This window comes from Calypte anna, chromosome 20, assembly GCF_003957555.1.
Source record: "Calypte anna isolate BGI_N300 chromosome 20, bCalAnn1_v1.p, whole genome shotgun sequence".
Classification (NCBI taxonomy): Eukaryota; Metazoa; Chordata; class Aves; order Apodiformes; family Trochilidae; genus Calypte; species Calypte anna.
Window position 1 is genome coordinate 6,425,170 of NC_044265.1, and position 12,497 is coordinate 6,437,666.

The following is a 12,497-nucleotide window of genomic DNA, read 5'->3' on the forward strand; positions in this document are numbered from 1 at the left end:
TGAAAGCCAGCAGACGACAGATTGCTGAACTGCTGCCAATCCCTAGCTCCCAAAATCAAGACCTACATCTTCAAAACCACTGAGGTGCATGGGAGAAAGGAAAAAAAAAAAAGAGTGGATGGATGCATGGATGGATAGAATATGCAAAACTTCCAGAGGCTTCTCAAAGTATACCCCAAAGCCAATAAATTTCAAAAGAATGTTAATTTGTCGTGAAAAAAAATAAAGAATTGCAAACTTTTAAATGGTCCCATATAGGAAAAAAAACAACCCAAAACACTTGGAACAACCCTGGTTTAACTGATTATTTCATCAAAATCTGACAAACTTCTAACCTGCAAAATAAATAAAAAAAAAAATCATCCTGCTTCAAGCAGGTTGAAGATTGATGCATTCTCTTTTCCATACACATAGCTCTGGTGCTTTAGATAAAAGTACCTAAGCCTGCTGTCAAGACATTGTTTTCATTGACTTTAGAGGGTAAAGTACCTATCACATAACATTACATGTCAGGAATAATAGAAATGATTTCTGCACATTTCCTAAATCCAAACCTGCTTAAAAATAGCCTGAATTGAGCAAGACCTTTTGATTAATTAAACTAAAAAAATCTTTTCTCAGTTCAAGAGCCCAATGAGAACTCTTAATTACAAAATCAAAAATTATGTCAGGAAAGAGCATAATGAAAAGCTCATTATGCACTTCTTAGTACGTGATTGGTTTTCAGTAGGCAGGTATGACTGAGGAAGAGCAGAAGAGGGGTAATAGGATAAAAGATGTGACTCAGGCAATGGAAAGAAAAGAGGTATCAGTGAGGCAAATAATAAGAAACACAACCTTCTCCCAGAGTGTCTTCAAAAATTGGGTGTCTTAACTTGATTACAGGATGTTTGAAATAAGACATGCATCTTCCTCTATTTAGGACTTGACACAAAACTCGCTGAAGCTTATGAAAAAGAAACAGGCTGCATTTCAAATAATTAGTGAGCTCAGTACCAGGAATATGTTCAAAAGGTTTTGTCCAAATGGTGACACGTTTTACAAAATGTTGTGTGCTTATCCCATGATCTAGTTCATAGCTTGTCCTCAGATCCTGAATTCCTTTTGTCATGAAGTTATGTTTGCCTTCAGTTTTCTCTGGGATATTAGAGCTGTCAGATAAGAAGGAATCAGAGGGTGCCAAGGAGAAGCACAAGCTTCAGGCACGGCAGTCTCATCATACTCCCAGATGGCCCGAGCAGCTCCGTGGTTAAAACATGAGATGCTAACTGAAATCTTGTGACATTGTGGGGACCTCTTTGGGTGGGCTCTGTAAGTCAAAGCTGGAAACTGAATTTCTGAATTCCTGTTTTTCACATATTGACACTGTATTTCTTGGGCAGCCACTTCAGCAGCATATATCTTAGTTTTCCCATTTTCAAATGGACATAATACTTCTTTCTGCCTGTCACACACCATGAGTCTAATTAAGTGCTTTCAGAATTTGACTGAATGTGTGTACATTATTCTCTAATCAAAGAGAATTCCACCCAACCCTTCCCAGCAATTCTGTTTCTTTGTTCTCCATGTTCATTCTAAGCCTCTCTGTATTTGTTCCAAGTCACTCTGCAATCAAGTTACCTGAGCATTTTTATTCTCAAGTTATTTTTATGCTGATGTTAAAAAAGGAAATGCAAATGCTCCACTGGCAGTGTAGGTTCTTGGAAAGTGAGAACCTGAAAAATTAGTTCTGCAAAGCTCACTGCAGTCTACCTCTATATATCTTGCTCAAAGATAAATCATTTGTAGAAATCAAAGGGATTAATTCTTAGCTGGAATAAATCAGCAGTGGCTTTAGTGAAATGAGTAAGCTGCAATGAATTATATAGGGCAGGTGAAAGGTGATTCATGGATACTACACACAGACCAGAATCTGATTTCAATTACACTGATGGAAATCTCTATTAACTACATTATTTTGACTGAAGTTTCCAGAATTACTCTGCATATATACAGATACAATGAGCTACTGCCATTCAACAAACAGTCCCTGGGGTAAGGGTTTATTCTCTGCTCAGCAGCAGCCACAAAAACAATCTGTATTTTAGAAGCTATATGGAAACAGCACATAGAACATCACAATACCACTGAACAAACCCCTGTCACACATATATCTTTAATGTATTGCAGAAATCCATTACTATCATACCTAAAAGGATATAGTTAAACTGCTACAGGTACAGAGAAGGGCAATAAAGATGGTCAGTCATGTAAAAATGACTTCTATGTGAGCATGGACAGTGATTAAGCTCTATTTCTTGTAATACTAAAGCTAAGGTGTAACCAAGTAAAGTATGAGGTCTAAAGCAAAAGGAATTCTTTTTTCATACAGTACATTATTAAATGTGGAATCAATTACTGAAGGATCCTAGAGAACCCAAAAGTTTAAATGTGTGCAAAAGGCTTTTGGAGCATTGGGAAACAGGCCCATTGGTGACTATTAAAAAAAATGGTTGAAATACAATCTCTTGCTCAGGAAAACTATAAGCTACCTTGAGCCAGGGTTTAAGTACCCAAATTGGTTTGGGAACCAAATTTGAACAACCTATTGATTTCCCATGAGTCCTTGGGCATTTCTATATTCCTCAGTGAAATGGGCTATGGATTATAAAATGCTGAACTGAGATGGTAAATTTAGGGTGCCCCATGGACATCCTGTACCAGATCTGGAAACAGTATAACTGTGATCACTTGAGCAATAGCTTTGCAATGCCTGCATTTCTGCAGTGCTTGGTAGCTCATATGCAGCTCTACATAAAGCTCACTCCCAGCTTTAACCATTTCCTAAAGTTAGCTTGTTATAGATGGACTGTTCGAGACCCATATTCACCAATAGATGAAGACTAATATGCAGGAACCTGTAATTCAACAGCTCAGTTCTAAAACAACATGAAAACCATACACACAAATGTGCAGTAGACATTAATGCAGCAAAGTAGTGTTCAGATGTCTTGTCTCTCAGATGTACACTGTACCAAACACTATTGTCCACATGCTTTTCACCACAGAGAAGTTCAATAAACTGTGAAACTGTTGTGTACTAAATTCCACTAAAAAGCTGTATAAGCATTTTCATAAATCAAAGCATGTTGAGGTTGGAGCTTATTTAGCAACAGAAAAAAAATGCATAGGATTGGTTCATATAAATCATATGTACAATGTGCACACAAAAGGTCAAGCAGAACATGTGATGCACTCGAACATCTGCCTTTGTCATCAAGTCACTTTGAAACTAAGCATGTGTGGCAATTTCTGATAAGCCAGAAATATTAACTGATTTGAAATTCTGTGAAGTTAGGAGAAAGAACACCTGTTGACATCAGCAAACTTCAGCATGGTATGGCTTTAGGAAGCCTGATTAACAGATAGTCCTTTTGGAAGGGAATAACAATGGTTAAAGGAGAATAACAAAAAAACACTGGGGAAGAGGCAGGTGGGTAGTTTATCAGATCTTCTTTGCTGAAGATCTTCTTTGCTGGGTCTCCCAGTATAAATCAAGAAAAAAATCTACAATCACTCTGGATTTCTAAAACCTACTGTACAGCAAATACAACCTCAGTCGCATCCCACACTGGGAGCTTTCCTAGGGCCCTGAGCATGCCAATAGCAAAAAAACAGGTTTTGTTTTCTCCTACAAGTGTGGATACAGCAGACAAACATGTAAACGATGCTTATTTTCTTTGGTATTGTGATACCATGTAAAGACCTTACCACCTTGGTGCTATTGTGGTAGACAATGTACAAATATAACAGCTCCAGACAACTTACAAGCAAATGTAAATTAATTACATCTTCACAAAAGATGGTGAATTTCATGCTAATTGATATGTCAGCCTCCTGATAATTGACTCCCTAACTGTTTTAACGCATGGCATTTGCTTTTGAAGTGCTCACTTGAAAAAAATATTGGTAATAAAGATTATCTTTAAAACATAACAGTAAACTACATCCTTTGTAAAAATAGTCAAAACTAAAAAGAAGGAAAAACAAGCTAGAAGGAAGAGGTATATTGTTGAAACTTCAATCACTCTTCACAATATCCCTTTAAAAATAAGAGCTTTCTGACTAATTAAAGATTTTTGTCCTTAAAAATACATGCTAGAACCTAGCAAAGTATCCCTTTTGAAGTACAGATAATGTCTATGTCTGAGACAATTTAGAAGGAAGTAAAGGAAGTAAAAAGTAATTGAAAAAAACTCCACACTTTGTAAAAAATATTTCTCCTACAACTAAGGAAAAAACATTAAAAAAAAAAAAGTGAAAAATCTGCCTTTAATTTTATTGTAAACTTTTCCCATAACATTTTAATCTTTCCAGTCACAAGTAGCATTATTTTAAAATCCTCACATACTAATGCTTCCAATGATAATAAAGCTAGAAAAGTATTTTGAAGCTATGTAGCTCATACACAGTGTCAACAGAAAGGCACAACAATGTTCCAACATTGCTCAAATAGCATCCTACTGGTTTTGTGATGGGCTCCTGTCTCAGCATTTCATGTGGAAACGAAATAGTTGCAAGACTTTGAGGCAAACACAGGAGACAGAGTTAATTCATTAACAGCTTAAAACTAACAACTTTCCCATTCAGCCACAGGGTGGGGGCGTAGCTTTGGGGATGCTGATTTTTCCTAGCACAATGTATTGTTATTTAAATTGTTAGGATCTTTTAGAAGGAAGTTTTGTCGCTTGTCCCAAACAGAAGAAAAACAGTAAATTAACCAAATAAATTAAAATGCTGTAGTGACTTTGAAAAGAAAACAAGAAGATAAACATAATCAGCTTGAAAGAAAAACAATTAATTTGGAGCCTAGTCTGACCTTCTGAAGGCTTTGCTTCCCTGTTGATGTCTCAGGCTTGGACTGTTGACATCTTCCATCTCCTGCTCAGTACAGCTGTGATCTGCATAAAACCCAGAATTATCTCTTGCCACTCCCTTCCCCTTAGTGCTTTTCCCTCACCTCAAAGACAAGAGCTTTCCTGTATTCTTTTTCTCATTTTGAGCAACTGTGACTCAGACAGGCTTAGAGTGAAGGAAAGGTTGCTCGCGGATACTGCTGCAGAAAGTGGTGTTACAACATATCAAGAGGCACCTTAGTGAACAAGCACGTTGCACACCTGGAGCAAAGGCTGTATCATAAGGAGGTGTGACACAGTAATATATTACTGTTACTTCTTAAAGGCAATTTCCACAATTAGGACTGAAAGCATCTTGTACATTTTCTTTATTTGCAGACCTGAAGCCTGCTGCAACTTGAGTAAGGAGCTGTTTTTTTAATTTCATGTAATAATGTCATCTAAAGATGACAATTGTGTATGTTACACTGCCATAATTTTATCTTGAGAACTTAACAACTAGAATAAAGAAGATCAGTCAAGACCAAAAAGTCACTTTTAAAGTAAAATAGTCAGGTACTTTCTTTTAGCCTCAGGAAGATGGTTTATTACACTATCTGTGTTAATGTTTAAGGCAATAGATCCAGCAAATCATTATGCCACTTAAAAGTTCGTATTAAAAATTTTTTAAAAATTCCCTGTGAATTTTTCTTACTGCAAATTCATAGTTTTATGTATTTGTAGCTTGAAAAAGCTTGGCAGCTTTCTTATGGTGCAATGAGAATGAATGGGAGAATCTCCCCTGGTTTGAACCCAATCAAGTTTTTCTGAAGTCAGCGGGACCAGCACTAATCTGCAGGATTTGTCCTATTTTTGTGTGCAACTTGCCCCATTCACTCCCACCCTGCACAAGCCGTAACAACCTACCTTTTTGATTCATAGTAATGAAACACTTACGTTTGTCGTGTACATTTTCTGTTGGCCCAAAATTCAGCGATAGCTCATTTCTGTCTCTTTTTGTACGTTTTTGTAGCTGTATTCCTGTGTACAAGCTGTCTGCCTGTTTCCCCCTCACACTGTGCGGTGGAAGGGAGCCCATAGATTGGGGTGTGATTTTCTCCAGACGGGCAAGTACCCGTGGTGTGTTTATCTCTCTTCGCGATATTAATGATGTGAGGGGGTGTGCAGAGTATGTATGTGTGCAGTGTGAGGGTGGTGGTGTGGAAGCACATGGGGTGTGAAGTGTGTGGGAATGGGGGATGTTAAGCGCAGGGTGTGCTGTGCCCGTGTGAGGGTGGGTGGGTGTGAGGGGTGCGTGGAGCGTGAGGCACGAAGAGAGGCACAGAGGGGGGTGAGGCGTGAGGTGCGTGAGGGGAGGAGACAAGAAAGCGCGGGTTCGGAGGTGTGAGGGAGTGAGGTGAGGGAGTGAGGTGAGGGAGTAGCCGCCCTTCGCCTCCCCGCCCCCTGACCCCCTGACCCCCCGCCCTCCCGCGCTTTTGCCTCACAAGGGCACCGCTTGCCTCTGGTCCGGCCAAGCCCCCAGGGGCTGGGCTCCTTCTCCTTCGCCCTCCCCGTCCCGCCCTCCCGCTCCCCGCCCGCCCCTCGCTCTCCCCCCCTCCCGCTCCCCGCCGGCGGGGCTTCCCTTCTCTCTTCATTCAGCGCTGCCTCGCCGCTGAGCGCTCGCAGCGCTGCTACCCTGGCATGTCCCGGAGCCGCGTTCCCCTCAGCGACCGGCCCCTGTAGCGCCTCCACCCGCGGGCGAGGCAGGGCCGAGGGGGTGTCAGAGGGTGGCTGTTGCCCAGCCGCGGCGGGCACCGCGCGGCCATGGGGGGCTCCTGAGGCGGCCGAAGAGAGCGGCGGGGAAGCGGAACGCCTCGCCCCCCGGCAGCCACCATGGAGGCGCCGGCGCCGCCGCCACCCGAAGCCCCCAGCACCGCGGAGCCGGCCGGCTGCCCCAAGGACACCGACCGCCAGCTGCGCCTCCGTCTCTGCGTCCTCAACGAGATCCTCAGCACCGAGCGGGACTACGTGGGGACCCTCCACTTCCTGCAGTCGGTGAGCGGCGCCACGGGCGGGGGAAGTCCCCTCAGGGGTACCGGGGAGGTTGGGCAGGCGGCCCGGGCCGGCGCGAAGCGGCTTCTCCCCAGGCGAGCCGGGGGCTGCGAGTGCTTGGCAGAACTTGTGGGAAGTGCCTGGGGCCAGGCCCGCTCCGCCGAGGGGGAGTTTCTTCTGCTCGAGAGGCCGAGGGGGGATGTGCTAGGGGCCGGCGGGAGCCCGCCGTGGGCAGAGCGGGACCGCCAGCGACCGTGTTTGCTCGTCCCGTGAGGAAAAACCCTGCGGCTGGAGCGGTGGCAGCGCCGGATCCCGCAGCATCCCGAGGCTCTGCCTCGTTGGGGCTGACAGAGACGGATCCAGTAGTGGATCTGCTTTTCAGAATGCCTCATCCCTTTTGTTGTTGGTGGTGGTGTTTAGAAGTTACTGTAACACCCACTTGGAAACTCTAGCCTTACTGCCTGTTATTTATAAATAAATGTATTATATATATATGTTTAGCTTTAATGGTAAACATAACTATGTGATTGGGCCGGGTGTGTCTGTGCATGTGGAGACAATTATACCCGCCCTCTGAAATTATCCACGGACTGGTTCAGAAGTAAAACTCCATCTGGGTATTTCCTTTTTCCTATATTCCTATAGATGTGGAATTCATCAGCATACCGCCACACTTCTGCAAATAACTAGAATAGCCTGCAGTTAAAGTTACTAGATAACAGATATGCCATAAAAAAAAAAAAAAAAAAAAAAGAGAGAGAGAGAGAAACTGTTTGATCCGACAGAGATCAAGAATCAAAGCAAGGGAAGACTCGAAGTCTCTGCAGAGATTTCTGAAATACTGGACAGGGCAGAAATTCTTTCTGGTGCTTTGCTAAATAAGTACTAAACCCTGATTTCATCTAAATGGGCTTAAGACCCTGGACCCCTTTTGACTTGTATTTCTGGCGTAGTGTTTGTTTGTTTTTTAAAATCAGTTTGTCTTCAGTGTTTTTCAGATTCACCCAAGTGGCAAACTATCTAGCATATAAGATAAATGAAAAGGAGGTGGTTGCTTTATGAACTAGTCTCTACTTAAATCCTTTTGTCTCTCAAATAGTTGAACTCAGAGTCTTTTTAATTTCAGAATGCATCTGACTGAAGCGCCAGTTAGCTTCCTTTAGAACTGGTCTGGATGCGAGGAGATTCTTAAAAAAGCTGCAAGTTGCAAAAGTGCCCCACCCTATAGACCAAGCAAAACAAAAAAAAAACCTCAGAAGACTCCTCTGTCCTAAGTACTGAATTTGAGATTTTGTCCACTGCAGGCTGAAATGTGGATTCAAGCTGTGTATATTTTTAGCTCCAGTTCATACAGCTAAATGCATTCACAGTGTTAACGAATGGGATTTTCATATATTAAAAAGCAAACCAAGACTTTATTTATATTCATTAACTTGGCAGTTTTCATGGGAGCAGTAGTGAGTGATATGCCTTAGGTAATGGGAGAAGATTCTGAGTGCACTTTGCTGCGGTCTCAGGATGGCACTGCAGGCAGAGCCCTTCACAGTCCCTTGTTACTAGCTACCAGGTTTAGATTGGCTGTAGTATTATCTTGGGTGATTGTTTCTGTTAGTGCAGCTGTACCCTGTTACGGAGTTGCTGTTTTGGTGATTATGTAAATAAAGTACTGAGGAACAGGATCTTTCCTATATTTAGGCCTTGGTTTGGAGCAGCATTCACACACAGGCTTAACTTTGTGTTAAATGTTCATGTGCTGAGTTTAGAAACTTAGAAGATAATGAGTTTCTTCAGTCATTGACCTAATTCTTATGGGCTCAATCTCTCTGCATTCAGGTAGTTGAATGGTGTTAGCACCAAGGGGAGCTGAGTGAAGATATACTGCAGTATGAGAGGGTAAAAAGCACAGCAGTGGGATGAAAGTTTTCAAAATAAAATTTGGAGTAAGAAATACTTCCTGCATGAATTTGGAGGTTGGCCCTAAGTTAGTACCTTCTAACAGGATATTGCAAAGAAAAGAATTCTTCCCTGACTCCCAGATGGAACAGCTGACTTGACATGTGAGGATAGTAGCATCTATAGTCACTGGAATTACAGGCAGTTATAGGACAAAAGTTTTGTCTTATGACACTAATGACAGTAATGCTGTAGCACTGGGACCTGGTGTTCTCCAATCTACTTGAACCTCACAAAGGAAGTTCCCTTTACTCCCATTAGTTTGTTTTCTGAGTGACATTACTGCATAAGAACTGCTGCTCCTGCCCCATGGGCCTCTTTCTTACCATCTCATGTTCTGTGTGAATAGCACTTACCCAGTACAAAATAAGTATGAACTGTTACTCTTTCTGTGGTAATACATGTAGTTATCACTCAGACGTGGTTGGGTGATGCTGGGGTTTGGTGTTTTTTTTCTTTTTTCTTAATAGTGTGAATTGTACTGGATTTGATGTTACTTCCATATGTTGCAGGAGCAATTTTGGCTCTAGTGGAGAAAAGACTGCAGTTCTCAGATCTCATGGAAACTTGTTCCTGTCAAACATGAGATGAGAGATTCAGGGTACAGGTGTTGTACCTTTGCTTAAGAAACTTCGATAGCTTTGATAAATAAAGGAAGGCTAAATCTCATATCTTTCTATTGTCAGAATTAGCTCTTCCTGAGTAGAACGGGAGAGTTGTGCTTTAGAAGAAGGTTTGATGAGGGAGTTTGTGCTCTTTGTTAAATATTTGCTATTGAAGCCCAAGTCATCATTAAGTAGTCACAATAAACAATGTTTTAAAAAGCAAACAACTAAATTCTATGGCTTTATTCACAGCACTGAAGTTGTTCTCTAGCAGCAGCTTCCTGTGCTCCCTGGTAATGTGAAAGAATCTCTTAAGTATTTAAAACTATGGATTTGCAAATAAATCAAAGTTACTTGGATTTATTAAAAGTATTTTGGTCCTTTTTAGGAGACTTAATATGCCTCCATGCTAAAGGAAAAGTTTCCTTTTTTTCTTTTTTTCTTTTTTTTTTTTCTTTTTGAATGCTTAGAAACCTTTTCGTGCCAGTCTGCAAGGAAGATAGAGTAACTATATACATAGGGACTCAGTCCTTATTTGCTTTGCCTAAAAGAACATGGTCCATATTTTGCTTTCATAGATCAATAAAGTGGGTATCATTAAAGTTACAGAGGATGGAGTTCTCCTCATATTAAAAATTGTTAGTCACCATGATAACACTTTGCTATGAATTTTGGACTCATTTAATAAAAATGCTCCAGATGTTTACCAATATAAATACATTTTTCTTTCTCTAGCATCTGTTGCACGTCATCCCGCAAGTAATTCTGACAAAAGGAGTTACATCTGCAAATATAACTTAGATGCCCTGTGCCATTACAGCCTAGTTAGGTCATTCAGTTAGTTACGTTTAATACACAATTACTTTTTCACTGCCTGTGTTGTTTGTGACATTTTTATTCCATTTATTTTGGGCACAAGGTGTTCCTAGTCAGTTTTTGCTCCTGTTGATAGGTTGTGATATGCAGTTCGATACCAGAATTGTGGACTGAAACCATTAGTTTTTTTCTGTAGTTTGTTCCACATCTCATAAGATTTAGCTTTTTTTCTTTTTTTGTTTGTTGTTTGTTTGTTTGCTTTTTAACAAAGTCTAGATTTCATGCTAAATGGTGGTACAATAAAGGTATGATACTCATATACATATCATGATTTTGATAGTGTTACTTTTCCTAGATTAATCCTCAAAATGATGAGTTACCATGTTGAGAGAGGGCAAACTCTATCAGCTCACAGCTGATTTGAAATTACTGATTGAATTATGAACATGCACATGCTGTTCTGTCTTGTCTGCCATTTTGTTAGGCAGGTATGATATTGCAAAATATGGAACTCTCCTTGCAGAAATGCTTTATAAGCCAGGAGTATCAGTAGATAATACTACATTTACACAGACATGGTAATAACTTGACTAATGAAGACTCATCACACAACCAAGCCTTTTAATCAGATGGGATAACTACAGGGAAAAGATGAAAATATACTGTTGCCAATGTTAGTAAAGAACTACTGATCAAATAAGCAAAGTGGAAAATGGTCAGAAGCTAATGGAGATTGAATAAAACTTATGGATAGAGCAAGGTAAATTCCAAGGAGAAAGGCAGGTAATTCAGTTGTAAGTCTCTGGTGACATCATAAACCAGAATGATTTTTGTTTTCCAGACTTCAAATATCAATTAATCATTCGCCTGCCTTTGGCCTCTCTTAAGTCTCTGCAATGGGGGCAGAAATGTTTACATTATGTGTGGTCTTGTAAATATTTATTTTCTCTGTGTCAAAATTAAATCAGGTGATAATTCAGTTTGAGTGAGCAGCTGGTTGAATGTCAAAGCATCTGTCTGGTGTCATACAGTCTTTCACATGAATATGTGACTGACACCAGAGCCTTTGGGTACTGAGGTGCAATGTCTGCACACTGCAACTACCTGTTCTCTAGGTATCTGCTCTTCCCTGTGTTGTCAAGCTGTATGGAAAAGTCACAAACAATTCATTGAGAGAAGAAAAGCAGCAGTTTGTTTGAGTGCTGCATGGTCATTCCACAGAATCCCAGTCAAATTTGTGATAGTCAAATTGTAGTAATTAAAGACCAGCTTTCAAGTTGAGAGTCACCTGAATGATTTCAGACCTACTCATTGGCCATCATACTAAAATTAAATTGAATAGTGGGTACACAGCAGTTAGATAGCAGTATATAAAAGTTAGGTTTACTAGTTTGTAGATATAATGTACATGTAAAAGTATAATAATTATGATTATCCAATACACTAGATTGTAGGTATTTTCTTGCTACATTTTTTTTCCTCTCCTTTAACTGAACACTTATGTCTAACCTGCACATGCAGCTCCCACCCCTTTGGTAATTTAAAATATATAAAGCAAATTGTTCTTCCTGTTTTATATACATATGGCTCTTTCATCTTTCAAAGACAAACCACCAACTTGTAAATGTTAGTGTCAGAATGACAGGATGTACTTTTAGCTTGAGCAATTGCTGTGTGTTCTGTGCAAGCATGAAAACACCATGAAAGTCAAACTGTTCATATCAGGTAGGTATCAAGTTGGATAAAGTAGTTGTACCAGGACTATTTTTAGGTTTAATATTATGCTATCCTTTATTTTTATATGAACACAACCTAACTATTATATAAATGTTACGTTAAGGCACGTGCCATCAGATAAATTAACCCACATCCTACAGACTCAAAATATTATTTTATGCTCCCTTTTCTTGCTTGCTTTGTAGTTCTAATTGATCTAGTATCTCTGCATTTTGCACTCCACCCATCTCAAAATGTGATAAGCATCACAAATTTTATTTATTTTTCTTTTTCATATTTCACAATCTTGTTTGCATCCAAGATTTGGGCTCTGGTGCTCAGATAGCAAACAGGCCATTTGTCTCAGCTGTGAGGTGTGGCTTCCTGTCCTACCCTGTTCTCTGCCTGTTTCACCCTCAGTAGATGCAGATAAACTCTGATTCTGGAAGGTGAACCATATGGTTTGGGTAATGTTGCTCCT

General features: G+C 40.4%; 1 protein-coding gene across 5 annotated transcripts in view; it reads left to right on the forward strand.

The window, feature by feature from the left end:
• The first annotated feature begins 6,507 nt into the window (after positions 1-6,507).
• PREX1 (phosphatidylinositol-3,4,5-trisphosphate dependent Rac exchange factor 1) overlaps positions 6,508-12,497 on the forward strand; it is a 137,774-nt gene continuing 131,784 nt past the window's right edge. For 4 of the 5 annotated variants that reach the window (XM_030463156.1, XM_030463157.1, XM_030463159.1 and 1 more), the window contains exon 1: positions 6,747-6,929. In XM_030463156.1, coding sequence (XP_030319016.1) covers positions 6,768-6,929 — 162 coding nt within the window. In that variant the 5' untranslated portion in view covers positions 6,747-6,767. Of the gene's footprint in view, positions 6,930-12,497 lie in introns of all 5 variants that reach the window. The other variant, XM_030463158.1, reaches the window with a different exon arrangement.